This window comes from Vulpes vulpes, chromosome 8 (assembly GCF_048418805.1).
Source record: "Vulpes vulpes isolate BD-2025 chromosome 8, VulVul3, whole genome shotgun sequence".
Lineage (NCBI taxonomy): Eukaryota > Metazoa > Chordata > Mammalia > Carnivora > Canidae > Vulpes > Vulpes vulpes.
Window position 1 is genome coordinate 87473748 of NC_132787.1, and position 27846 is coordinate 87501593.

Consider the following 27846-nt stretch of genomic DNA (forward strand, 5'->3'; position numbering starts at 1 on the left):
GACAAATGCATAAATGAGTGTTAAAAAGAGGGAACCCCAATAACCTACAGAAGTCGGGAGATTCTGTAAAGTAGAAAAGTCATCTGAATCATCTTGAAGGATTAACAGGAGACACCCAGATGACTGGGATAGTTTAGGAAAAAGCATAGTATGAGAAAAGTATATTCCATATGGCTGGATTGAAGAGAGGGCAAGGAGTCACAGCAAGAACCAAGTCCAGAAAGGCCAGACAGATAGGGATTGAGCTTTGGGTAATGGTCCACTCACTATGCACAAGGCACCATTTTGTTAAGCACTACAGAGGACACAAAAACACACAAATCCTAAGTGTCTTGTAAGAAACACACTGACCAACCTCAGTTCAGGTGAGGCTGTGTTCACTTCACACAGGAGGCTTCACTCCGTAGGCTCCTCAAGGTCCCTAAGAGAATCCTTCTGGTAAAAGTCCCTGACCCCACATGTAAACTTGTGCTACAAGATATCTATAGAACAGATGCTTTAGGAAGAGTAATCAAACTCCACGTGAACTAATTCCGACCTGAGTGTCAGTGAGTGACATCCCATTGAAGGAGAATGAGTTGAGGATGTTCAGTCTCTCCAAACTTTTAGAGCTGAAACACTCTAAATCATACATAGCCTGACGTTCTGGTCCTGTAGGAGACTGCCTTTACTGAACTGCTTGTTCTCATTCTCCTGTCAGCCTCTGTGGACAGATACCCAGAGGCTATGTGAGACATTTAAAGTAAAGATGCAGTGAGGGTACTGGTCACAACAGTACACAATGTCCTCTGGGAGGAACCACAGGAGACCCTTCTCTCAAGTCCTTCAGAAATGGTCATACTTTTTCTGAGCATGTGATTTGCTTTAATCTCCTGGATCTTGTCAATTATACCTTTCAGTTTCCCTCTAGAGAAGATGCCAGAAAGCTCAGTCAATTTATGGACCCTTATTTTATAGAACCTTATATATTTTGTGTATTAACCTTATAACATGTATTTTGTATACCAACTTCACGCCCTTATTTACCCTTTAATTCTCTAATATTGTAGGGCTGCTGTCATTGTAGTATACACACTTATATTGGCCACTTTAAATCTTTGTAGGAACATAGCAGGGTATAAAAATATATTAACCAGTTAGCTGATGGCTTCAAAACATTTAAAGAGTATTATATGCTAGGTCTATGCTGAAGGCTGGGAACAAAAATGGTCAATGAGACAGACTGGATTCTAATGGTCAGGAAACTGAAAGTTAATAGATGAAAGAAGAGACAAACAAGGATACTACAGTAATGAAAACATTTATATAGGGCAAGCATAGGAGGGAAAGTACTCATATGGGGAACACAGAAGTCTAAGACAGATGAGAAGACTTCCTGAACGAACTGCTTGCCTAAGCTGTGACCTATAGGCTAGTGGGGGGGGGGGGGGGGGGGGGGCTGTGCCCTGGTAGGGAAGGCTTCAAGTAATGTGCACTCTGCAAATGGGAAGCAGTTCAGGAAGACGAGGACAAAATGGGACAAACAAAGGAGATGAGAGAGGGGCCAGCAGTGGTAAGCAAGGGCCAGGTCATGAAGGCCTGGTAAACCATGTTAAAGAAAGTAGATTTAACCCTGGAGCACGGTGAAACCTGGGACAAGTTTCAGCCAGCTAACATAGATTTGCACATTATTTACTGAGTACTTGCTCTTTTCTAGGCACTGTGCTAAGTGCTTTAAATAATGTACTGAATCCTTAAAAGAGTCCTATAAAATTACTCCATTTTACAGATGATGAAACTAAGGCTCACTGAGGGACACCTTGCTAATTCTGGTGATGTCAGAGGATTCTAAGCCAGGTCTTTTGGCTCCAGAGCCTGAGCACCTAACTTAGTGTGCTGCCACCTTCATTTAGAAAAAGGCTTGACATTCTAGTTTAATGTGGAGAAAGGACTGGTTAAGGCGAGCCCAGGACTAGGAAGACCAGCTGAACCACCATACGATAGATAATTCAGGAGAGAGATGATAGCAGTGAGAACTAAAAGAATGAATCTGAGAGGTAGTAAAGAGACGGAATCCAAAGGCACTGCTTGGGAATTCACTGCAAAAAAAGCAGAGGCGTTTTATCCAAGAATGACACACAGACAGTAACTGCAGTACCTGAGGCAATGGGACGTAGTGCTTATGGCAAAGACTCCACAGCTAGTTTCCCAGCTCTGCCATTTCAAAGGTGGAAATCCTAGACTATTATTTAACTTCTCTGTATCTTGGTTTCCTCATGCATAAAATGAAGATAATAATAAAACTTCCTCTAAGAACTAAATGACTGACTTCATGTGAAGCATTTAGAATACTCTTGGCACCTAAGTACTCTGTCTCAGCCATTATTATCATTATCATCATTACACCACAAGCATTCTGCGGTGTGGGGAGTATAGGAGGAAAAGCAGTTTACGGGGATATGACAAGTTCAATTTTCAACACTGAAGCTGAAGTGCCTACAGCACCTCCAAGATGACAAATGTCACGTGTGGCTCTGTACTAAGGAAGGGCTTTATGAACAGAAGATTTAGACTTGGGAGCCTTGAGCATATGGCTGATCATTTAAGCCACCCACCTGAGTGACATGGCCTAGGAGAATGTGTGGAATGAGAAAACAAAGGAACCCAGGAGAGCCTTATGAAGAACACAGACACTGAAGAGACACATAGGTAGGAAGAACCTGCCAAAGAGTCTTGAGAAGTGGCCAGAAATATAAGAGAAAAAAATGAGGAGCCCATTTTGAGGGAGAGGGGAGAGTATTTGAACAAGAATAAACTGTGCCAGCTGCTGCTAAAAGGGGAAGATATGGATAAAAAGGTATTTGGTGGATTTAGAAATAAAATCTTTGCCCTAATAGTCTAGGTTCTTTTAGGAAGCTAAGAAGTAAAATGTGTTAGAGCAGCTATTAATAAAAGGTCCACCATGCTAAGCCCTATTAGCAAGGAAAAAGATACTCAATCCAGATGTCTGCCAGGCAGAGGAAATAGGAATAGACTCTTAGAAGAAGATCATTGAAGGAAGAATAGTATTCAGGGGTTAAAAGAAAAGAGCAAAGTGCTGCAGGTTTTATCCTGGACAGACTTAACCAGAGGCAATATTCAGAAAGCCTTATGCTTAAGGCACAGTCAAGAAGAATCAATTAATTCAAATAGGTTGGCCCACATGGCATGAAGGGGGTTTCTGAGTGGTAAAATTTAAAACGTAGATCAGAACCATATTATAGAAAGTCTTCACCAAGGAATATAGAAGTAATACAAATACTTAAATGCTTTTCCTCCCTGGAAAATGCCTAATTATTCTTTAATTCTCAGCTCATAAGCCACCTCTTCGATGTCACTTTAGGTGAAGATAGACTAACCTTTCTTTATGTCCTCAAGATACTTTCTATTCCTCTCTGTATTGATACTACATTATGATTATGATATTACACCTTATGATTACGATACTAAACCTCTAAACCTTAGGGTACTCACAGGAATGGGCTGTGTCTGGGTATTTCAGCAGGCCAAACAACACATATGCCCAAGAAACACCTTCTGAATAAACACATACACAGTGACATCCGAGTGGCACTTTATGAAGACTTACTGGGAGCTAAGTGCAATATGGATTAGCAAAGAAGTTGGAGGCAGGCCAGTCAGAAAGCCAGCAAGTCAAAAGGAGAAATCAGGATCCCATTCATTCAGGCCACTGTGGAAATGGAGGAAGAAGGGATGGCTCTCTAAAAGGCAACATCAATAGAATTTGGTGGCCAACTAAAATAGGACAAAGAAAAGAAATACAATTTTTTAAAACCTTAAAAAAATGTATGCCCTTTGATTCAGTAATTAGACTTGGAAATATATCCCAAGGGAATAACTACAGAGATTTATGCATACTTTGATTATAAGGGTGGTAAACTGGAAACGATTTTAACTTTGAATAGAGGACTAGTTTAACAAATAGTGGTGCCTCTCTCTGCTACATCCATACATTAACATATACTTATAAAAATTATTTAAGGATAATGAGAAAATATGCACAGACTTTTAAAAACTTTCTAAAACAAAGTATGTAATCTGATTTTGTTTGCTATGTATAGGAATACATGTGGGAAAAAAACACAAGAAGTGTTTCTGTCAAAAAGTACCCACCAGTATTTCTGAGAAGTAACTGACCTCAGATGGGTATCTTTTTCTTCTTTCTAATAATTTTTTCAATTTTTATAATAAATATTATTTTTATAATATACTTATTAATAATTTTATAGTAAATATCCTGTTTTTATAGGAAGTGAGCTAGTATTGAGAAAAATCAAGTCGTCAGAGAATTTTTTTTGAGACTTGGTGGCAAAAAAGAAAAAATGGAACCGCAATTTGAAAGGGCATATATAAAAAAAAAAAAAGAAAGAAAGAAAGGACAGATATTATGAGTGTCATGTTTCTTTGTTTTGCTTTAAGGATTACAGAAATGGAGGAGGAGCCAGTAAACATAGGAGCCAGTAAAGGATATGCTTTACAGAAAAAAGGGAACCTTTGATATATTTTTCTGCTTTAAACAAAATGCACAGTATAGCCAAGGATACCAGGGAGAAGTCTTAGAAAGAGAGAAGGAAACAAAACAAACCCTACCAAGATTACATTTTTGTAGCACTTGGCATAGAAAAACTGTTAACTTACTAAACAGTGGGAAGAACATGGGCTTTGGCATCAAACAGAGCTGAAGCCATGTACCACTCTGCAGCCATGTGACCCTGGGCAAGTTGCTGAAGTGAGTCTGTCTCCTCAGGGTGGGCATGAGGCAAAGTGTTGCCTTGTGCAGTCATGAGAATAAGGGGGTCTGTAGGACAGTGACTAGGGGGGTAGCTATGAGCTCAGGACTCCACCTTCAGACTTTGATTCTTTCGGCAGGTCTAAGCCCAGACCTGAGCATCTATGTTCTAAATAGCTCCCTGGTGTTATTATTGCATGGGCAGGTAGAGAAACATGTGAAGAACTCAGTGCCTGGCACATGGCAAGTAACTGTTAGATGGTTGTCTTTATGTACAGTAGCCTCCATAGGGCTTCTGTCACTGTTCACTAAGACTATCATGACTTTTTTTTCTCATTAACACAATGCCAAGATCTGTCCTAAATGAGCAGCTCAGATTTTTTGCTATGAAAGAGAGAACTAAAATGAGCAAAGAAAAACAACATAAATGCCATTAAAGCATTCAGAGATTCAACCTAAGGGACTCAAAAGGTCTTTGACATGTAATCACATATAATTTTGCTAAGGCAAATTTAAATCCTTTCTGCTTTGTGATGTGTGAGACCAAGTCACTTTGCTGATCCATGTGCTTCCTACTGATCAGTATCCAAACTTAATTTAGGTTTGTTGTATTCTATTCATCACCGTAAATAGATAAAAGCTTCATTCTCTGTAAAACAGTCTCAAAAGAGAGCCAACCTCTCTGCTACCAAGATATTTGCAAATTTGGGGAAATGGAAAAGGTTTCAGGAAATATTCTAGCAAATGTCAAAGAGCTACTGTATAATTACATTTTTTTAACATAAGGGAAAGGTCTTATCCTTTTTCATAGTTTCCAGCAATAAAAAGTCACATGAAAAGGTCAGAGTGCATGGCATTTAATGCACCCAATATTTCAATAGTCTATCTGTCTGCCTTTCTTCCTGGCTTCCTAGAATATGCTAGCTGTTAGGAAGGGTAACTGAAATGCAATCCTGGAGGAGTCTCTTTAAAATTAGAATAAATGCAGTGTGAGCCCCAGAGAATGCTGGCTCTTGCTGGCCATCTTGGTCTCTCACTGCAACATTTGCTACAGGCAAGTTGTGCTCAGTTGAACACTAAGCAAAAAGTGCAAGAAATTAAAATTGTCTGAAAACCCTGAAGACTGAACTATCAATGATTGGTAGACTGCTTTTACTTCCTCGGTAACTGCCAGCTTTCTTGGAGCAAATGAGAACTACGATAGACCAAAATGAAGGAGCCAAACACAGGACTACTAGATACTAAGTATGTAATCTGGGGGTTCAGTAAGTAACTCTTCCTGAATACAGATTGAAGAGTTTGAGTAGGTGTGCTGATCCAAATTAGCTAGTGGGAATTTATGTTTTCCTTAGTGACTAGCCCTCTATCCCCTAGATAGTAGAAAGACAGCATCTTTCATATTTAGAATTTAGGCAAAGGAGCTAATAAACATGGATTAAAATATGGATTATTTTGGGACGCCTGGGTGGCTCAGTGGTTGAGCGTCTGCCTTCAGCTCAGGGCACGATCCTGGGGTGCAGGGATCGAGTCCCACATCGGGCTCCCTGTTAGGAGCCTGCTTCTCCCTCTCCCTATGTTTCTGCCTCTCTCATGAATAAATAAATAAAATCTTTAAAAATATATATATATGGATTATTTTAGGGGTGCCTGGGTGGCTTAGTCAGTTGGGCGTCTGTCTTCAGCTCAGGTCATGATCTCAGGGTCCTAGGACTGTGCCCATCATTGGGCTCCCAGCTCAGTGGGGAATCTGCTTCCCCCTCTTCCTCTGCCTGCCCACCCCCACCCCCTGCTCATGTTCTCTCTCAAATAAATAAAATCTTTTAAAAATTAAATAAAAATAAAATATGGATTATTTTACTTGGAATTTTAAAACCCAAAACTTAAATATATTTGTATGATGTTTCAGAGCATTAACATATGAGGTGATTTCCTTGAATAACTTTAGCTAGAAATGGATGACTAAAAACATGATTATTTTGGGGCAGGAGTTAAGTTTTTCCACAATGGCTCCAAACCGCCTTCTTATCTGTTGTCTGTTTAATACAATTAAGTCGTCAGCTCAATCACATTCATTGTGCCTACTTTACTGCTTAGCCTCATACTGGCCTAAACTCTATGCCCTCTCTTGTATTATTCCTCTCCTGCCTTCAGCCATCCTTTTTTCTGCCTACCCAAATCACATATAGTCTTCAAGGTCCAAGGGGGCTGCAGCTTCTTAAAGAAATGTTGCAACACTTCAACACTAAGAGAAATCATTCTCTTTGCTGAACACTCCTATAATTATTCAGCAAAATATTTATATATGATATTCCATAAAATTTAGCATGTAATTATGTCATATTATACTTTTCCTTTAGATTTTTCCAGGTGTATTCTTATTTACCCAGTAAGACTGTAAACTTCTTGTAGGCAAGGTCATATTTTAAACAACACATACCTTCATACAGAATATTAAGTATTTTATTCTCACCTCCAACCACTCTAACCTAACATCAAGTTTCAAATGTACATATTTGTGCCGCCTAATGGTGAAAGGAATTATTGCATGGTTACAGCTCAGTAATTGCTTATCAAACATTTAACAAGTAATGATGGGACTAAATCTTTATTTAAAATCAAAGAAGAGTAAAACTGTCGTTAAAAAAGACAAAACACCAGAGATGATGATGATATAACTCATTTTGGTGAAGATGAATTACAAGTTTAAAATTATGTGATAAATTTATTTTAACTGTCAATTAAGAAAAACTTTCTCATATAAAAGCCTTTTTTCCCTCTAAGTCAGAAAATTCTTTTTGGGTTTGGGTTAGTCTAATACTGAAAAAATTTACATAATCATACTGAAATGTGATTAGAGGTACACCTGAAATCATCCATAACAGAGATCAGTGAAATATATATTGAGGAGAACATGCTAGGACACTATGCTTGTCTTATTTTTTAGATTAAAGAAAAAATATTTAACTCAACTAATACTAAGTCACCATGTACAGAACATTGCATACCCTCAAGAAGGTTATAATCTAGTAAGAGTATAAAGCAAGCACATTAATGGTGAAATTTAAGGTGCTCAGGACAAATTTCTTGCTGTTACTACTATAGGAACAACACATCTGTATAACATTATATAATGGGTATTTCAGGATAAGTGTGTATTTTCTAAATGTTCTTAATCTCAGTGAAATATATTCTGAACAAAGGCACAGAAGCTACTTTCCTTGTTTTGCATTTTCTTTTCTTCAGTTTTTCTTGGTAAAACTTCATCCTTAGCTTCTTGATGTCCTAAACTTCTATGTGCCCATTAGTGCTGACTGCCAAACTGATGTCAGCAACACTGAATTTAGTTTTGTGCATGAGCAGTGAAGATGTTATTTTATGATAATTCATTTTAATATGTGGTCTCTAGAATGGAATAATTTATAATGGTTATTTGTTAAAACAGAGAGCTTGTTTTTTACATAATTGATTATCAAAAGCAAATCTCAGGGACCTAAAGATTAGAAAGTTGGGTTAGGCCCTTTCTGAGGCTTTAATTCCTTTTCTAGGGAAGATACTCTGGGCTAGATGGTTTCTAAGATCCTCTTGGGACAGCTGGGTGGCTCAGTGGTTGAGCATCTGCCTTTAGCTCAGGGCGTGATCTGGAAGTCCCAGGATCAAATCCCACCTCGGGTTCCCTGCATGGAGCCTGCTTCTCCCTCTGGCTCTTTCTCTGTGTCTCTCTTGAATAAATAAAGAAAATCTTAAAAAGAAAAAAAAGAAAAAAGATCCTCTTCACCTCTGACCCTTGATGAAACTTTTTATGCTCACTTGACAACCACACCTGATTCCTGAGAGCAGAGCTGCCCTTGACTCTTCCCCTGATGCCTCCTTCGGTGTGCCTGCTCCCCTTATCTTAGAACCATAACTTCCTCTTTTGGTACTCCCTCCATGATCTGACCATTTAAGCTTCTTTGTTTTTCTTTTTAAACTCTTTTTTGAGGAAAGCCATCCTGTTCACTATTGTTACAAAAGTGCTTTATGATTTGGAGGTTCTATTAAATAAAATCATACTACAAATATAAGAGGCACCAAGTTATAATAGAAAGAGTGTGGGATATTCAATGAGAGGAATAACTCCGAGAAGCTCCTTCACCTCAGTTTCTGCTTCAGTTTTGCCCTACAAGTTGAATATTAATAACAGTAACTACAATGTATGGTTATGGTTATTGTCATGTTTAACTGACCTTATACATATAAAATACTTAGCGCAACGCCTGGTACGTTGTAAATGCTCAATAAATGTTAGTTGCTATTACTGTTATAATCCTATTTCTTTTTTTATAATTAGTTTGTACAATATATTCTTCTTTTCTAACTGAAGTAAACAGAATCATCTGGGTTTCTCTTTTTTTTCACTGATGGGGGTGTGTGGAATCAGTTGCCAGTTCTAGCAGGAAAAATTATACACTGTGGTTGTTGACTAGTACTTTGAGTGATGACTAAGTAACACACATTCCCCAAAGTTATAAATCAGCTTGCTATTAAAGTATCTTCCAGATATCAGAATAGAGAACTCTACAGATACATCCTTATCCACTATAAGATAATCTATTATCCTGCCTACATTTAGGAAGATCTTTATTAGTAAAAGATGTGTTCCACCAACATGCTTGTGTTTATAGAGAAATCTAGTAGATGAATGTGTTCCATGATGTCAAAAATACCTTTAAAGAAATCATTAAATACTATAAGCTATCAGATTGGTGAGGAAATAGAAAACATACTGTTGAATGAGAAGGGTGAGCCTAAGCTGGATGCCACAGTTAAGTGGCAATTAAGTGGTACCACATTAAAAAAGCAAAAAAAAAAACCAACAAAAACCCATCACCACTTGAATGTCTTTATACCTCCCTGTCCCATTCCACAGGCATGAAGAATTGTGTTCTGCAGGAGCTTCACTGGGTAGATAGACACTATTTCATATGCAATAAGACCATCAAGCCCATAAGTCATTTCATATTAGTTATTACCACATAATTTCAAGAGAAAGCCAAACTAACAGGGACAAAACATTTTTGGTTTACTCTACCAATGTAATTTTGGACTATATATTTCTTCTAAATCATAGGTACTTAGTTGTACAGATGCCTCATCCTGGCAGAGTTCATTAACTGAAGTTCCACTTTGTATCCTAAAGTACATTAAACCCTAAAGGAACAACAGTGATGCCATTGAGAGAACATGCAAGAACTTTAAACCTTTTCTTACATAATGCGGCACAACATCTTTCATGTTAACCACAAGCAGTTTTATGACAATTTAGCAATTATCAGAGGATGATAATTTATCATAGGTGTCACCATCATACAATATGGCTTGGTAGAAATCAGAGTGGAGAGCAGAAATATGCAAATAAGATTTTTCTTGAACTAGGTGACTCTGGGCTTGTAAAATTAGTAACACTTCAGCATGTTTCTGGATAATTCATTTTCCATATATATATATATATTCATATATATTATTTTGTCTCTATACATGTATCAATATATAAAGATACAAATAAGATGTACAATTGGTTTTTTTACATAACAAATATGAAAATGTAAACATTTAAACAAATGTGATACAATCAATGGAACCACCTTATCCTGATATGCCCATCAATAGACATGCCTCTTGACTAAGTGTGAGATAGTAGTATGAGCTACAAACTAGGAAGCAGAAAAATGAGGTTCCATTCCTCACCTATGGAAATTTATTAACCTCCTTATATGCCAGTTCTATTTAACTATAAAATGGAAGGAGTACTTGCCTTCCTACCAACCAGAATCACATGCTGGGAGTAGTGAAATAGTAAATGCAAAAATACTTTTCAAGCTATAAAGAGCAATAGTATGTTAAGATACTTTCAAGACAGTTTTGGTGCTTTAAAAAAAAAAACCTTAAAAATAGAATATGAGTTAATTGTATGTGTTTTCCTCTATTGCAAGAGGATGAAAAAAATTTTATAAATATATCTCTGATATTTTTAAAGAATACATAATAAGACATTTTTTAGCACATGGGGTCAACTTAGTAAAAAACCACAGTATCTTATATCTTGAGAAAAAATATGAAAAAATGCTTCATAAATTCTAAAGGGCTACCTATAAAGCTTAGCAATTGTTGCCACTCACATAAACCATCGCCTTTTGATATGGGTGCTTACCTTCTCTTAGACGGTCTACTACAAAAGTAAAGCCTGTAGTTCTTGGGTGTAAGACATATTCATATTTCTGAAGTCCATTCTTTTCAGCAAAATCATTACTTCGAGCCTTGCTGTTTTCTAAACAAAACAAAAGACTATTAGAAGCCATAAAATAAAGGAAGATAAATGAGATAAGAAAACAGTGAAAGATTTGATAAAATGGCAGTTAATTCATCTTTAATTACTGAATATAGTATGTAGGAGTCAAATGAAAAGATACAAACACTTTAGTCCCTAACAAAGATCCTAGAATTTTTGGAATTTTTGGAATTTTTATAATAGGGTACTACTGATAGGACTTTTTATAACTATTTCCTGAAATTCATATTTAAATCTTTGAAATTAAACCAGCTCTACAAGAAATTTTAAGGGGGACTCTTAAAATTCCCCTTTAAGAAGTCCAGTGGAACAATCCACAAAAACAAGGACTGAATAGATATCATGATGACACTAAACTCATATCTTTCAATAATAACTCTGAATGTGAATGGGCTAAATGACCCCATCAAAAGGCACAGGGTTTCAGACTGGATAAAAAAGCAGGACCCATCTATTTGCTGTCTACAAGAGACTCATTTTAGACAGAAGGACTGAAAAAAGGTTGGAGAACCATTTACCATTCAAACGGTCCTCAAAAGAAAGCAGGGGTAGCCATCCTTATATCAGATAAACTAAAGTTTACCCCGAAGACTGTAGTGAGAGATGAAGAGGGACACTATCTCATACTTAAAGGATCTATCCAACAAGAGGACTTAACAATCCTCAATATATATGCCCCGAATGTGGGAGCTGCCAAATATTTAAACCAATTAATAACCAAAGTGAAGAAATACTTAGATAATAATACACTTATATTGGTGACTTCAATCTAGCTCTTTCTACCCTCGATAGGTCTTCTAAGCACAACATCTCCAAAGAAATGAGAGCTTTAAATGATACACTGGACCAGATGGATTTCACAGATATCTACAGAACTTTACATCCAAACTCAACTGAATACACATTCTTCTCAAGGGCACATGGAACTTTCTCCAGAATAGACCACATACTGGGTCACAAATCGGGTCTGAACTGATACCAAAAGATTGGGATCGTCCCCTGCATATTCTCAGACCATAATGCCTTGAAATTAGAACTAAATCACAACAAGAAGTTTGGAAGGACTTCAAACACGTGGAGGTTAAGGACCATCCTGCTAAAAGATGAAAGGGTCAACCAGGAAATTAAGGAAGAATTAAACAGATTCATGGAAACTAATGAGAATGAAGATACAACCTTTCAAAATCTTTGGGATGCAGCAAAAGCAGTCCTGAGGGGGAAATACATTGCAATACAAGCATCCATTCAAAAACTGGAAAGAACTCAAACACAAAAGCTCACCTTACACATAAAGGAGCTAGAGAAAAAACAGCAAATGGACCCCACCCACAGCAGAAGAAGAGAGTTAATAAAGATTCGAGCAGAACTAAATGAAATCGAGACCAGAAGAACTGTAGAACAGATCAACAAAACGAGGAGTTGGTTCTTTGAAAGAATTAATAAGATAGATAAACCATTAGCCAGCCTTATTAAAAAGAAGAGAGAGAAGACTCAAATTAACAAAATCATGAATGAGAAAGGAGAGATCACTACCAACACCAAGGAAATACAAATGATTTAAAAAACATATTATGAACAGCTATATGCCAATAAATTAGGCAATCTGGAAGAAATGGACGCATTTCTGGAAAGTCACAAACTACCAACACTGGAACAGGAAGAAATAGAAAACCTGAACAGGCCAATAACCAGGGAGGAAATTGAAGCAGTCATCAAAAACCTCCCAAGACACAAGAGTCCAGGGCCAGATGGCTTCCCAGGGGAATTCTATCAAACGTTTAAAGAAGAAACCGTACCTATTCTACTAAAGCTGTTTGGAAAGATAGAAAGAGATGGAGTACTTCCAAATTCGTTCTATGAGGCCAGCATCACCTTAATTCCAAAACCAGACAAGGACCCCACCAAAAAGGAGAATTATAGACCAATATCCCTGACGAACATGGATGCAAAAATTCTCAACAAGATACTAGCCAATAGGATCCAACAGTACATTAAGAAAATTATTCACCATGACCAAGTAGGATTTATCCTCGAGACACAAGGCTGGTTCAATACTCGTAAAATAATCAATGTGATTTATCATATCAGCAAGAGAAAAACCAAGAACCATATGATCCTCTCATTAGAAGCAGAAAAAGCATTTGACAAAATACAGCATCCATTCCTGATCAAAACTCTTGAGAGTGTAGGGATAGAGGGAACATTCCTCAACATCTTAAAAGCCATCTACGAAAGGCCCACAGCAAATATAATTCTCAATGGGGAAGCACTGGGAGCCTTTCCCCCTAAGATCAGGAACAAGACAGGGATGTCCACTCTCACCACTGCTATTCAACATAGTACTGAAGTCCTAGCCTCAGCAATCAGACAACAAAAAGACATTAAAGGCATTCAAATAGGTAAGGAAGAAGTCAAACTCTCCCTCTTCGCCGATGACATGATACTCTACATAGAAAACCCAAAAGCCTCCACCCCAAGATTGCTAGAACTCATACAGCAATTTGGTAGCGTGGCAGGTTACAAAATCAATGCCCAGAAATCAGTGGCATTTCTACACACTAACAATGAGACTGAAGAAAGAGAAATTAAGGAGTCAATCCCATTTACAATTGCACCCAAAAGCATAAGATACCTAGGAATAAACCTAACCAAAGAGGTAAAGGATCTATACCCTAAAAACTATAGAACACTTCTGAAAAAAATTGAGGAAGACACAAAGAGATGGAAAAATATTCCATGCTCATGGATGGACAGAATTAATATTCTAAAAATGTCAATGTTACCCAGGGCAATTTACACGTTTAATGCAATCCCTATCAAAATACCACAGACTTTCTTCAGAGAGTTAGAACAAATTATTTTAAGATTTGTGTGGAATCAGAAAAGACCCTGAATACCCAGGGGAATTTTAAAAAAGAAAACCATATCTGGGGGCATCACAATGCCAGATTTCAGGTTGTACTACAAAGCTGTGGTCATCAAGACAGTGTGGTACTGGCACAAAAACAGACACATAGATCAATGGAACAGAATAGAGAACCCAGAAGTGGACCCTGAACTTTATGGTCAACTAATATTCGATAAAGGAAGAAAGACTATCCACTGGAAGAAAGACAGTCTCTTCAATAAATGGTGCTGGAAAAATTGGACATCCACATGCAGAAGAATGAAATTAGACCACTCTCTTTCACCATACACAAAGATAAACTCAAAATGGATGAAAGATCTAAATGTGAGACAAGATTCCATCAAAATCCTAGAGAAGAACACAGGCAACACCCTTTCTGAACTCAGCCACAGTAACTTCTTGCAAGATACATCCACAAAGGCAAAAGAAACAAAAGCAAAAATGAACTATTGGGACTTCATCAAGGTAAGAAGCTTTTGCACAGCAAAGGATACAGTCAACAAAACTAAAAGACAACCTACAGAATGGGAGAAGATATTTGCAAATGACGTATCAGATAAAGGGCTAGTATCCAAGATCTATAAAGAACTTATTAAACTCAACACCAAAAAAACAATCCAATCATGAAATGGGCAAAAGACATGAAGAGAAATCTCACAGAGGAAGACATGGACATGGCCAACATGCACATGAGAAAATGCTCTGCATCACTTGCCATCAGGGAAATACAAATCAAAACCACAATGAGATACCACCTCACACCAGTGAGAATGGGGAAAATTAACAAGGCAGGAAACCACAAATGTTGGAGAGGATGCGGAGAAAAGGGAACCCTCTTACACTGTTGGTGGGAATGTGAACTGGTGCAGCCACTCTGGAAAACTGTGTGGAGGTTCCTCAAAGAGTTAAAAATAGACCTGCCCCACGACCCAGCAATTGCACTGTTGGGGATTTACCCCAAAGATACAGATGCAATGAAACGCCGGGACACCTGCACCCCGATGTTTCTAGCAGCAATGCCCACAATAGCCAAACTGTGGAAGGAGCCTCGGTGTCCATCAAAAGATGAATGGATAAAGAAGATGTGGTTTATGTATACAGTGGAATATTACTCAGCCATTAGAAATGACAAATACCCACCATTTGCTTCAATGTGGATGGAGCTAGAGGGTATTATGCTGAGTGAAATGAGTCAATCAGAGAAGGACAAACAGTGTATGTTCTTACTCATTTGGGGAATATAAATAATAGTGAAAGGGAATATAAGGGAAGGGAGAAGAAATGTGTGGGAAATATCAGAAAGGAGACAGAACATAAAGACTCCTAACTCTGGAAAACGAACTAGGGGTGTGGAAGGGGAGGAGGGCGGGGGGTGGTGGTGAATGGGTTATGGGCATTGAGGGGGGCACTTGACGGGATGAGCACTGGGTGTTATTCTGTATGTTGGTAAATTGAACACCAATAAAAAATAAATTTATTATTAAAAAAATCTTTAAAATTACTTAAAGGATTTCCTAAGGTAGTCAATATACAATGAAAACTGAAATAGAATAATAATACAAATAAACTAAAATGTTCATAAAATTGTCCATACATAATAAAAATTGAAATATTAAAAGATGCTAATAAAACTAAGATAGTAATAAAATATAAGGACCTGGACCCCCAGAAAGAAAAAAGGTAGACAATATGTCAAATGTAACAACTCAACATTTCTTTTAACCCAGTAATTTAGGGCTTCAATGCCAAGTGAAATGTCTGCCTTGCTCAGGCACAGAACATGCTAATATTACTAACCAAAACCACTCCCCAACAGAATGGGCACATGATTAGCACATCATGTACAAACATCTGAACATGGTTTGGCTGAATATAGTTACAGAGTCAAGTATATGTTCCAATTGTTGGCAAAAACTTCTTTTTCCATTCCATGAGGTAACTTTATAAGTTCCAAGAAGAACCAAACCCATTATTCAGCAAATATATTTGGAAAAAGTAGTGTTCAGAAATTTGGCCTCAACTGCTGGGAGAGATCATGAAATACCTTCTGATGACAGCAGATGTTAGAATCTGCAACTCTCAGCTGCATCCTAAAATTTACAGACTATTCCAAGTCATAAGAAAAAAAACTTCTTCTATATAAACCCAACCTTCCTAGGAATAAATTTAAGATCACAGAGTCCTCAAACCTCAAAAAACCATATATGGATTCCACAACAGTATAATATTCGAAGAATACACTTCTAAAAAGGTGACACTCTATTTTCATAATTGAAGAAACAAGTTAAAGAACTAAATATGCATAGTCCCCAGCAAGATAAAAGTATAGACTGTGAACATGGAAAGGAATAAGCTCATCTCACATTCATTTGAGGAGAATACCCTGGGCACAGAACTCAAAACACTATGTGATAGACAGCTAGGAGGACCTTCCATGGAAGGAGGAACCTCAGGGACAGTACAAAGACGAGTAGTTAACTACTTCCAGGAAACTGGAAGTTTCCTCTTCCAGTTCATCACAGACTTTGGGGATCCGAAGACAAAACTGAACTCTGCTGTAGAATGGGAACACAAGTAGTTCTAAAAACATAGTCACAACGTGCTGAGGTAGAGGTTATAAGAGACATGAAGAGATGCAGATTTTTCCTTCTATTTCCATTTCATTTACCCACTCCCAGACTCTGATTATTAGTAACTGCAACAGCCTCCCTCTTTCTGACCACAGCCTCCTGTCTTGTCAGCTCACTGCTGGTAATACTCCAGGGCCAACACTCCTCCCACCCCCAAAGAGACTACTGGCGGCCATTCTATGTTCTCAAACCAGCCAAGCAGGTTTGCACTTCAGGGACTGTGCAGGTGTTCTTTCTGCTGCCCAGAATGCCTAGTACCCAGGCACCCGCAAGGTTTTTTGCTTTGAGATACATCCACGAAGGCAAAAGAAACAAAAGCAAAAATGAACTACTGGGACTTCATCAAGATAAGCAGCTTTTGCACAGCAAAGGATACAGTCAACAAAACTAAAAGACAACCTACAGAATGGGAGAAGATATTTGCAAATGACGTATCAGATAAAGGGCTAGTATCCAAGATCTATAAAGAACTTATTAAACTCAACACCAAAAAACAATCCAATCATGAAATGGGCAAAAGACATGAAGAGAAATCTCACAGAGGAAGACATAGACATGGCCAACATGCACATGAGAAAATGCATCACTTGCCATCAGGGAAATACAAATCAAAACCACAATGAGATACCACCTCACACCAGTGAGAATGGGGAAAATTAACAAGGCAGGAAACCACAAATGTTGGAGAGGATGCGGAGAAAAGGGAACCCTCTTACACTGTTGGTGGGAATGTGAACTGGTGCAGCCACTCTGGAAAACTGTGTGGAGGTTCCTCAAAGAGTTAAAAATAGACCTGCCCCACGACCCAGCAATTGCACTGTTGGGGATTTACCCCAAAGATACAGATGCAATGAAACGCCGGGACACCTGCACCCCGATGTTTCTAGCAGCAATGTCCACAATAGCCAAACTGTGGAAGGAGCCTCGGTGTCCATCGAAAGATGAATGGATAAAGAAGATGTGGTCTATGTATACAATGGAATATTACTCAGCCATTAGAAATGACAAATACCCACCATTTGCTTCAATGTGGATGGAGCTGGAGGGTATTATGCTGAGTGAAATGAGTCAATCAGAGAAGGACAAACATTGTATGTTCTCATTCATTTGGGGAATATAAATAATAGTGAAAGGGAATATAAGGGAAGGGAGAAGAAATGTGTGGGAAATATCAGGAAGGGAGACAGAACATGAAGACTCCTAACTCTGGGAAACGAACTAGGGGTGTGGAAGGGGAGGAGGGCGGGGGGTGGTGGTGAATGGGTTATGGGCACTGAGGGGGGCACTTGACGGGATGAGCACTGGGTGTTATTCTGTATGTTGGTAAATTGAACACCAATAAAAAAAATAATTTATTAAAAAAAAAAAGAAGATAGCAATAGCTATTACTCAGATCATTTTCTTAAATTTAGGATTCAGACATACTATAAACCCCGGGAGTTTTAAGGTTTTTGGAAGAGATCTACAGTTTAATAAATAAATAAGTTGCTGCTCTCAAAAAAAAAAAAAAGTTTTTTTGCTTTGTTTGGTTAGTCTCTATTTACACAGAAATTTAAGGGGCTGCTTTTAACTACCTTATATAAAAGAGAATTCTGTGCCCTATCTATTCCTCTCCCTGTCCTTACCTTGCTTTATTTCTCTGCATAGGATTTATGGATATCTGACATATTTTTATTAACTGGTTTTTTAGTCTGTCTTTCTTCATAGAATGTAAGCTTCATCAAAGTAAGGACTTTGTTTTGTATATAAAGCTTCAGAGCACTCATTAAATGAAATTTATGTATAACAGTGATTACGTGTAATATTAAAATTGTTAAATCCTAGAAAAGCTTTCTTTTCCAGATCAGGAAAAAAGAACTCAAAATTACAGTATACCAATTGTTATTGTTAATTTTATGAATCAAACTGGCATAGCCAGAGTACCCAGATAGTTGGTCAAACATTATTCTAGATATTTTGTGAAGGTATTTGTGAATGAGATTAATAACTAACTCAGAAGACTTCATATAAACAGATTACTCTCCATAATGTGAGTGAGCCATATCCAGTCACTTGAAGGCTTTAAAAGAAAAAGACTAACCTCCTTAAGCAAGAAAGAATTCTGTCAGCAGACTGACTGCCTCTGGACTCAAACTACAACTCCTCCCTGAGTCTCCAGCCTGCTAACTCACTCTGCAAATTTTTGACTTGCCAAACCTCCACAATCATGTGAGGCAACTCCTTAAAATAAATCCCCAACTCCCAGCTCAATTTCTCTCAATCTCAACCTCTCCCCCTCCACCATACACACAAATATACACACACATCCTATTGGTTGTTTCCCTAGACAACCCTACCGAATAAACCAGTATGATATAAAACTGCCCAACCTTTAAAACACATGTTTTCAAGGAATAAATAATGATAGGAGAGATAATATAACATTAGGTGCAAAGAAAGGTGTAATGCCACTTTTTAAATTGTTTAAAATTATATGTATGTGTGTCTATGCACATGTGTGTATGCACATGCACAGATATGTGACCAAATGATCCAAAAGCAATGGACCAAAATTACAATAGTGTTTGTTTATAGGCAGTGGGATTATAGCAATTTTTGTCCTCTCTTCTATGTTTCTGAATTTCCCCCAGTTCACATATATAATTTCCATAGGCAAGAAAAAAGTTATAACCCACAATTAACATATGAAGATAAAATTTATGTAGTTATATTAAACACACTAATTTGAAAATGTGCAAGCAAGTTAGACTCAGAACTTAAAGAGGGTTCTAAAACATTCTCCTTGGGCTTAAAATTCTCAAGTTTCAAGTTAACTATGGTAACTAAAAACACCCTTGAAGTAACAGACACTTAGTTGAAGACCATGATTTATTCTAGATCAAAACTACCTGTATAATCCTGTTTCAAAAAAAAATTTTTTTCTTGAAAGCTTCCGGATCTATTTTCTGTATTTGGCAAACAGTCTAGCTTTTAAAAGTTGGTTTTAAAATATAAATACCATTTTAACTTTAAAAATATGCGATTGTATCATGTAATGGTGAGTACTCTGAACCCTGAAAATATGCCATTAGGTGTTAAGTTCATCATGTAAAAAAAAAACACGTAAGAAAAAAATAAGAATGAAAAAGGTTTTAATAAGTTTATATATTTTACAGGCTCTAAAAACCTAATATATAAACATTTTAGCATTAATATACCATAAAGTAGCAGCAAACCCAGAGCTTTTTTTCCTATTAGTTTTTAATTACTAAAAACTTCCAAAGCTGCCATTCTTTAGTGTCTGCTTTGGCATTCACTAATATCAATCCATCTATCATCTCAGTAAATTATTTTCTATTATATAGTTATATTTCAACACCCAAATTTAAGTACTATACATTCTAAAGTATTGTAAGGTTTAAATACAGGTATCTATCCATTATAACTTCCTAATGGTAGTTTAGCTCTGGGAATCAATTAATTTATAACTTATAATATATTTTCAAGCTTAAACAATATGTAACCATATTATCCTCAATATTATCCTCTGTGATCCAACTACTTTTAGAATCTTAACTATAAAAATCAAACCTATATAGTAAGTATTATTTTAGTACATAAAACTATCAAATAAAAATTGCCATGATTTAGTTCTGTTCCATCAGTAACAGAGAAGAGCTCTTTCTTGGTATCAATGGTAAATGTTTCTCAAAATACCTGAATTTCCCTCAGTAGCACAGTATGGCTTATTCACCCATTCACTTAAATAGTTGTATAGTTTGTGTTTTTCATCTTGAACTCTTTGTAGGTACTGAGTTCCATAAATTAGCATGTTCTCCCCCTCTGCAGCCCTTCTCAGTACTCTTAGTTGCCTTAATCTCGTATTGAGGATTTGGAAGACAAGTTCAGTGTTAGCCCTCCATACTATTTGTGATTTTTAGAATTCAGCTCTACTCTGCTTCAAGCTGTCTTCTCTTGTACAGCATTGACCTTTATCCACCAGATCCTTCTCAAATTCTGCTGTATGTTTCTTGAAGTAACCAGGGAATTAACAGTTTTAAAATTTTGCTCTTTTGAGTTGGATTCCACAGAACTGCTTCCTGTCCAAGCTTACCCCACCCTGCCAATATTCAATCACAACACTTCTTCAATCGGTCTTAAATCCCAGACTGCAACAGGCAGCTTCATCTGCAAAAATGAACTATGCTTTAAAAAAGTGTGAGAACCACTGATTTCTTACACTTTCTCACACAGTAAGGATAAAAGACTGTATTTGTTTGTAATCTTTTAAAGAATTCCTTGAGATTCACTGGCATTCTTGGCCTTGCATGTAGTTTAATTTCTGGGAAGGCAGAAAAGTCCAAAATATGTCCTCCTGTGTTCCCTTCCACAATTCAGTGGTGGTTGAATTTTCTTGAGGACAGGACAAAGTCTTTCCTGCTTAATTAGAGATAAAGCTTTAAAATACCCAGAGAAAGCCAACATATTAATTTAAAACAAAAGATGAAATCGGTTACTATTATATCCTTTTCTTATAAAAAAAATTGAGAAAAAAAGCATAATGAATATGTCTCTTGAAAGAGGACAGAATATATAGAACAGGAAAGGGACTTTAAAATTAGGTTTTGTCCTTCTTAGATTTCACTGGCTGTTTTGTTTTGTTGTGGTTCCATAAAAATAATAAAAAATTCTATAAAAGTAAAAGGCTGATATCTAAAATATATAGTGCAACTTAAAAATGCAAAGCATGAGGAGGGCAAGTATGAATAATGACCTCTTGGAGTTGTCCATCATAAATTCTATGGCCTGGAAACCAGGGGTTCTAGGTTCTGATATGCTACTGATCACTGAGTGAATGACCTTAGTGGTGGGCCATTAATCTTACTGGTGTTCAATTATTTCATCTAAAGAATAGAAGTTTAGACTAAGTGATTTCTTATTTTTTTTTTAAATTTTTTTATTTATGATAGGCACACAGTGAGAGAGAGAGGCAGAGACATAGGCAGAGGGAGAAGCAGGCTCCATGCACCGGGAGCCCGACGTGGGACTCGATCCCGGGTCTCCAGGATCGCGCCCTGGGCCAAAGGCAGGCGCCAAACCGCTGCGCCACCCAGGGATCCCCTAGACTAAGTGATTTCTAAGTTTCTTCATGTTTTAAAATTCTGTGATCCAATCCCAGGCTACCTACCTGTGAGATCAGTCCCTTCAGGGAATATGAGGAGTTGAAGTGGTTCACGGATATCACAAAAATAATCAATCATGTCTTCAAAATGGCTCTTGTCATCCTTCCATTTCCTATGAATGAAGATATAGGCAGCAGCCTGCATGGCCCAACCTAGAATCAATTTAACAACAAGCATTTACGTATAATTTTATTGCTGATAAAAATAAATATTGAATATTTCTATTTTTATCATAAATCATTTACTATCTTAATAGGCAGCTTATGACATACCTTAAGTTTATCACTGATCTTGTGTTAAAAACACATAGACCAGAGAATATTTTAAAGGAATTTGCTAAATTCATGGGTTTGCAAAATCCTCAAAAACCTTTTTTCAAGTCAAACCTAGCTATTAAAATAGCAAGGAAAAAAACTTCCCTAATATTTATCAGTAACTCCTCTAAAGTTTTAATAGTCCCAACAAGACATTTCAAGCAAGCTATTCACAGAAGATACACAACATGTTATCAGGCTTACAAAACAGTAAGATCCTTGTTCTAAAATCCTTGATCCATGTATACAAGCATTCCCTTCAATATTTCCCCTTCTGTATTACTCAACCTCTAAATTCAGCTGCTATTTTCAATTGTAGCCACTTCTTTAGATTTTTTATTTATTTAAGAGGGAGAGGGAGCATGCACATGAGCAGAGGAGAAGGGCAGAGATAGAAGGCTCAGCAGGCTCAGCAGGGAGCCCGACGTGAGACTTGATCCCAGGAACCCAGGATCATGACCTGAGCCAAAGGCAGATGCTTAAGCAACTGAGTCACCCAAGCACCCTAGATTTTATTTAAAAGGGAAAAGTATAATGCATACTGAACACATTAGCCAGAATACATACTGTGATCACATTCCCTTTATATTTAGGGCAAATCAACCTTACTACTAAAGAGGTAGTAGCCTTAGATGAGCCATGTTTACCTAACCAGCCATCCCTCCCTGGCCAGAAATGACTAGAACTACTGTGGTAAAGTTGATTTAAGGCAGCCAATCTACGGTCCGTTCAACAGTCTATGAACCATGAAACACTTGGCTCAAACACAATAACTACCATGGCCAATCAAATGTCAGAAATTTCACAGGACCATGGAGAAAATATAAACAATATAAACACAAATGGATGGACAAAAGAAAAAAGCATATATTATGACAGCAACAGTTGAAGGAAGACAAAAACAGTACACTGCAGTAAAGAGCTAAAAATTTTGTTGCTGAGATGCCTACAGTTGATTTTAATCCAGAAGAGATGACAGCTTTAGTCTCCACAAGGGCTGGCCAGTCTATGGATCCACCTCTTGGATATCCACAAGAGTCCATCTCCCTTATGGACAAGTGTATCTTTATTTCAACTAGAGGGAATTAGTGGTAGTTCCTTGTAAACAGAGAACACAACTAAAACAATAGCTAACATTATTTGGTAAACACAATGGTACCCTAGGAATATATAAAATTATCATTAAATTGTTTGCTAATGGTTTTAAAAAGTTATAAGCCTATCTGGTTTGAATAAGTCCAAACTAGAATACTGTAGTCTACAAATATAAATGAATGTATACCCAACAATTGACTTCAGGATAGGTCTTGCTGCTATATATCCAATTACTACTCACCACTGTCAGTCACATCCATCAGTACTAGATTTGATCCCACACTTAGCCTTCCTACCTGTCCCTCCTCCTTCACTGAGGACACCTAGGCCTACAGTGTAGTATTTGTTGACAGTGTAGCTCTGGGGTGAGAGTGCCTGGGTTAGAATCATACCTTTGCCAGAAAGCAGCTGTTCAGTCTTTGTCCCTCACTGACCCCAAATGTAAAAATGAGCAGAATACTGTGATAGCATTTACCTGACAAGGATTGTTGTAAGAAATAAGATTGCTTAGCACAATGTGTCAATAAACAATAACTATTCTCATTACTGAGATTAAGAAGTTATAGTAATACTATATGAAGGAACATAAAAATGTAACCAAAAAAGTTCCCATTAACCTTAGCAAAACAAAAATGTACAAAAATAAACAACCTGTACAGTCACATAAAGACAACTGAAGAACTGGGAGGATATGGCGAGAAACATGTTTCTGAACTTTGACCCACATATTAATGATCTCCAAATTTATAATTTATTAGTTTCATGTAATTATAATAAAAATTCCTATGGCATGAATGTGTGTGAGAATTTGACTATTTGATCCTAAAAATTATCTGTGATAATAAAGAAGTGAAAATATCCAAGATAATTCTGAAACAGGAATGAGCAGGAAAGACACATCATTAAACAGTAAATGCATTATAAAGCAACAATGATTAAACCAGAACAATGCACCTACAAAAAAAGACAAATGGAAAAGAATGTAAGACCTAAAAAAAAAAAAGCCCTTGAATATGTTAAAATTTTGGCATAGGATAGTGACACAATTTCATATCACAAGGTAAAGCATGAGTTGGAGTTTTCTTTTTTAAACATTTTTTAAAAGATTTATTTATTTGAGAGAGGGAGGGAGAGAGAATCCCAAGCAGACTCCCTGCTGAATGCGGAGCTGGTGCAAGACTTGATCCCACAACCTTGAGATCATGACTTGAGCCAAAATCAAGACTCAGACATTTAACCAACTGAGCCACCCAGGCATTCCTTTTTTAAACTTTTATTGATGTATAACTTACAGCAAAGTGTGCAGATATTAAGTGTGTATATGTAGAGCTTAATGATATGTGGCCACCATCCAGAGTAAAGTGTTGAACATTTCCAGCATCCCCGAATATTCCCATTTGCCCCTCAGCCAGTTACCACTGCACCACCCCCCAACCAAGGAAACCATTATTTTGACCTCTTTTACCATAAAGCATGTAAATGAAATCACACTGTAGGTATTCTTTTGTCTTTGGCTCCTTTTGCTCAGTTTTGAGCCAATGAGATTCATCCATGTAGTTACAGGTAGCAGTATTTTCTCTGTATTGCTGTGCAACAGTCAGTTACATGAATATACCACAACTTATACTCTTGATGGAGATATTTCTTAGCTATTAGGAAGAAAGTTAGTATGGATATTTTTCTATCTTTTTTTGAACATAAGCACCCAGCTTCCGAGTGAATACTAGGGAGGGAAGTGGCTACATCACAGGATTTATATGTATGCCCAGCCTTAGGAGGCAGCATGTTTTTTAAAGCTCCCTCCCCTCCTCCACCCTGTTAGTTTTGTAAAAACTGAAGAATTTTGAGTGAATTAGACCTTTATTTTTCTATCTGGTTAGATGGTGGCTTTGGGGGAAAGGGGAAAGGAGTAGGCTGGGGGATCATTTCAGGTGGTGTCACCCCCTCTTCCCTTCCCTCTTCCCCCATTACATGTGAATAAATGTTCATCCACATGCACACTCATCAGAATGTTAATTTATTTTGCTTCTTTTGTTTGCTATGTCCATTTTCCAAATGGTAGAAGGGAGTGAGTGGTAGGGATGCTACTCGAGGTCTGATGGGAAACCAGGGTGAAGAGGGAGCCTCCTAGGCAGCCATTTTCGTCCTTTCCTCCTCCTGGTCCATTCCTAAACACGTGGCCTCCATGTGGGTGCTAGGGGCATGGAAAGAACCACTGCTGTGCCCATGAACTGTTCTCTGCTGCCATCCTCCCCTCAGATGGTATGGCTAAGATGTCTTCTGGTGTCCCGATGACCACCTCCTGTCCCCCCACCAGTATTTCCCTTTGGATCAGTTTCTCTTCTCAGCCAGGTTGTGTCCCCAACCCCCTCAGCCTCTTCTCTGCACGTTTCTGAAGGCCTGGGCTTGCCTCAAGTTCTGTGCTTGAGCAATAAAGTGGAAATAAAAAAAAAATACCAACCGACACTTCTACCAGCAACATATAAGCATTCTAATTGATTTATCTATGCCTAGCCAACATTAGCTCTTAGTGGGTCTTTTAATTTTAGCTATTCTAGTCCAGGTATAGTAGTGTGAGTTTGCATTTCTCTTTTGATTATCAATGTTGACTGAGAGCCTTCTCACATGCAAAATAGCCATCAATGTCTTTTTTTGTTAAGTGTCTTTCCAAACTTTTTGCACACAGACACAGAAAATTATAGGTTTCAAAGATATAATATGCCAAATATCATCTCTCAATCTGTTACTTGAATTTTCTCTCCATTACTGGTGTCTTACTATGAACCTAACAACTAATACTAATGAGGCCCAATTTACAAATCTTGTCCTTATGGCTGATGCTTTTTGTGTCTCACTTAAGAAATTTTTGCCTACTCCAGAGTTGTGAAGACATTATGTATTCTTCTAGTAACTTTATTGTTTTGACTTTCATGTTTTGGTTTATAATCCATTTCAAATTAATTTTTGTGTATCGTGTGAGGTGGAGGTTAAAGATCTTGTTTTCCATATGGATATTCAATTGCCAAGTATTGAAAGGACCACAAGATCATTAATTTAAGTAATAAAATATTTTAAAAGCATTACCCAATAAATGAAAACATACTGCTGTAAAAAAATGTCAAACAAAAAAATGTCAAACAATACAAAAGTATGTAGATTCAAACAAGAAAATACTACTTTATTACCACGTCCATCAACTCCAGGCCCAACAATCATAACTTCTGTTTATAACCACAGTTAACAGTTGGATGTGAATTGATCCACATTTTAAAAATCCATTACATACATGATTGGGATCTTAAAAAACTTAACATGGTACCTGTATACTGCTCTGTGATTTGTTTTCATTTAACGTATCTATACATATGGATCTACTTCTTTTTTTTTGATACCTGCATTGTATTCTCTACTAGTGCTTCTCAAACCTGTTTTAATTTCTGAACCATTACTAACAGTTATGTAAAATGCAATAAAATGAATTACTAGAACAGCAATCACACACTTAGAAGTTATAACAATGTCACAACACTCTAAACGTTCCCAAGTACTCTTCCCTGCTTATGTCCTTATCCCAAGGTGAAGCAGTAACAGTTTGTTAACTGCACTGTTACAGGGATGACTATTAACAGGTAGCACTGTTTTGTACAGATATACCATGACCTACTCAATCTGAGAACCTGTCTTTACTAGAAAGGTTTACTCCCTTCACAATTTATTAGGGGAACTGCTTTGTTTTGTTTTGTTTTTACTGACATAACTATTTATGTTTCATGTTTGTTAGACTTCAGGATTTCTTGTCCACCTTTTCCCCTTTTTTGTCTTTAGTTGAAATTATTAAGTTTTCTCTGCCCCCTTCTTTGGTTCTCTAATGCAGAGGTCAACAAACTATGGACAAAACTCAGTCCACTGGCTTTGAATGGCCCACAAGTCAAGAAGAATATTTTTTAATTTATGAAAATTATATGAAATTCAAATTTCATTTTATAAACAAAGTTTGATTGGAGCTCAGCCACACCTATCTGTTTACAGAGACTGTCTATGGCTGCTTTCATGCTGCATGGCAGAGTGGAACAGGGGCAGGAAAGAGAACAGTATTGCCCACAAAGCTTAAAATATTTACTGCCTAGCCCTTTATGGAGCAGTCTACTAACTCCTACTCCAGGGGTTTGGAAACTGTATACCCTATTTTGTTCTTTTAATGGTCATCCTTAAAATTTTTTTCAGCTTTCCATTTTTGACAAACTTCTATAATTATATCAGCATGAGTTAAACTGTAATCCCCTCCCCAAAAAAGTATGCTTTCCTCTTGTCCTGTTTTCAAAATTTATATAAACCATCCAAAAGTTCCCTAAAGTTGCTATTATTATTACTAACACAGTTCTTATGCTTCACAGAAACTATTTTAGTTGCTTAGACTTAACTCTAAGTTCACCAGCTTCCTTGCTTGTCACCATTTCTTTTATCTTATGTCCTCTATTAGTCCACCTGAAGGAATTTCTTTCAAAATATGTTTGAGTCTTTGCATTCCTAAAATGTATATATTTGTTCTCAAATTTTGAGGGCTAGTTTGGCTAAAAACAAATCTTGAAATTCCAAATCATTTTCCCTTGAGGATTTCAAAGCTATTTTTCCATGGTCTTCCAT

At 37.2% G+C, this 27846-nt stretch overlaps 1 protein-coding gene across 3 annotated transcripts in view; it reads right to left on the reverse strand.

The window, feature by feature from the left end:
• The window catches only part of LCLAT1 (lysocardiolipin acyltransferase 1), a 194206-nt gene that overhangs the window by 61428 nt on the left and 104932 nt on the right, over positions 1-27846 (reverse strand). For all 3 annotated transcript variants that reach the window (XM_026016010.2, XM_072767383.1, XM_072767382.1), the window contains exons 4-5: positions 21799-21945; positions 10956-11072 (exon numbers count right to left, since the gene is read on the reverse strand). In XM_026016010.2, coding sequence (XP_025871795.1) covers positions 10956-11072; positions 21799-21945 — 264 coding nt within the window. The remainder of the gene's footprint in view (positions 1-10955; positions 11073-21798; positions 21946-27846) is intronic.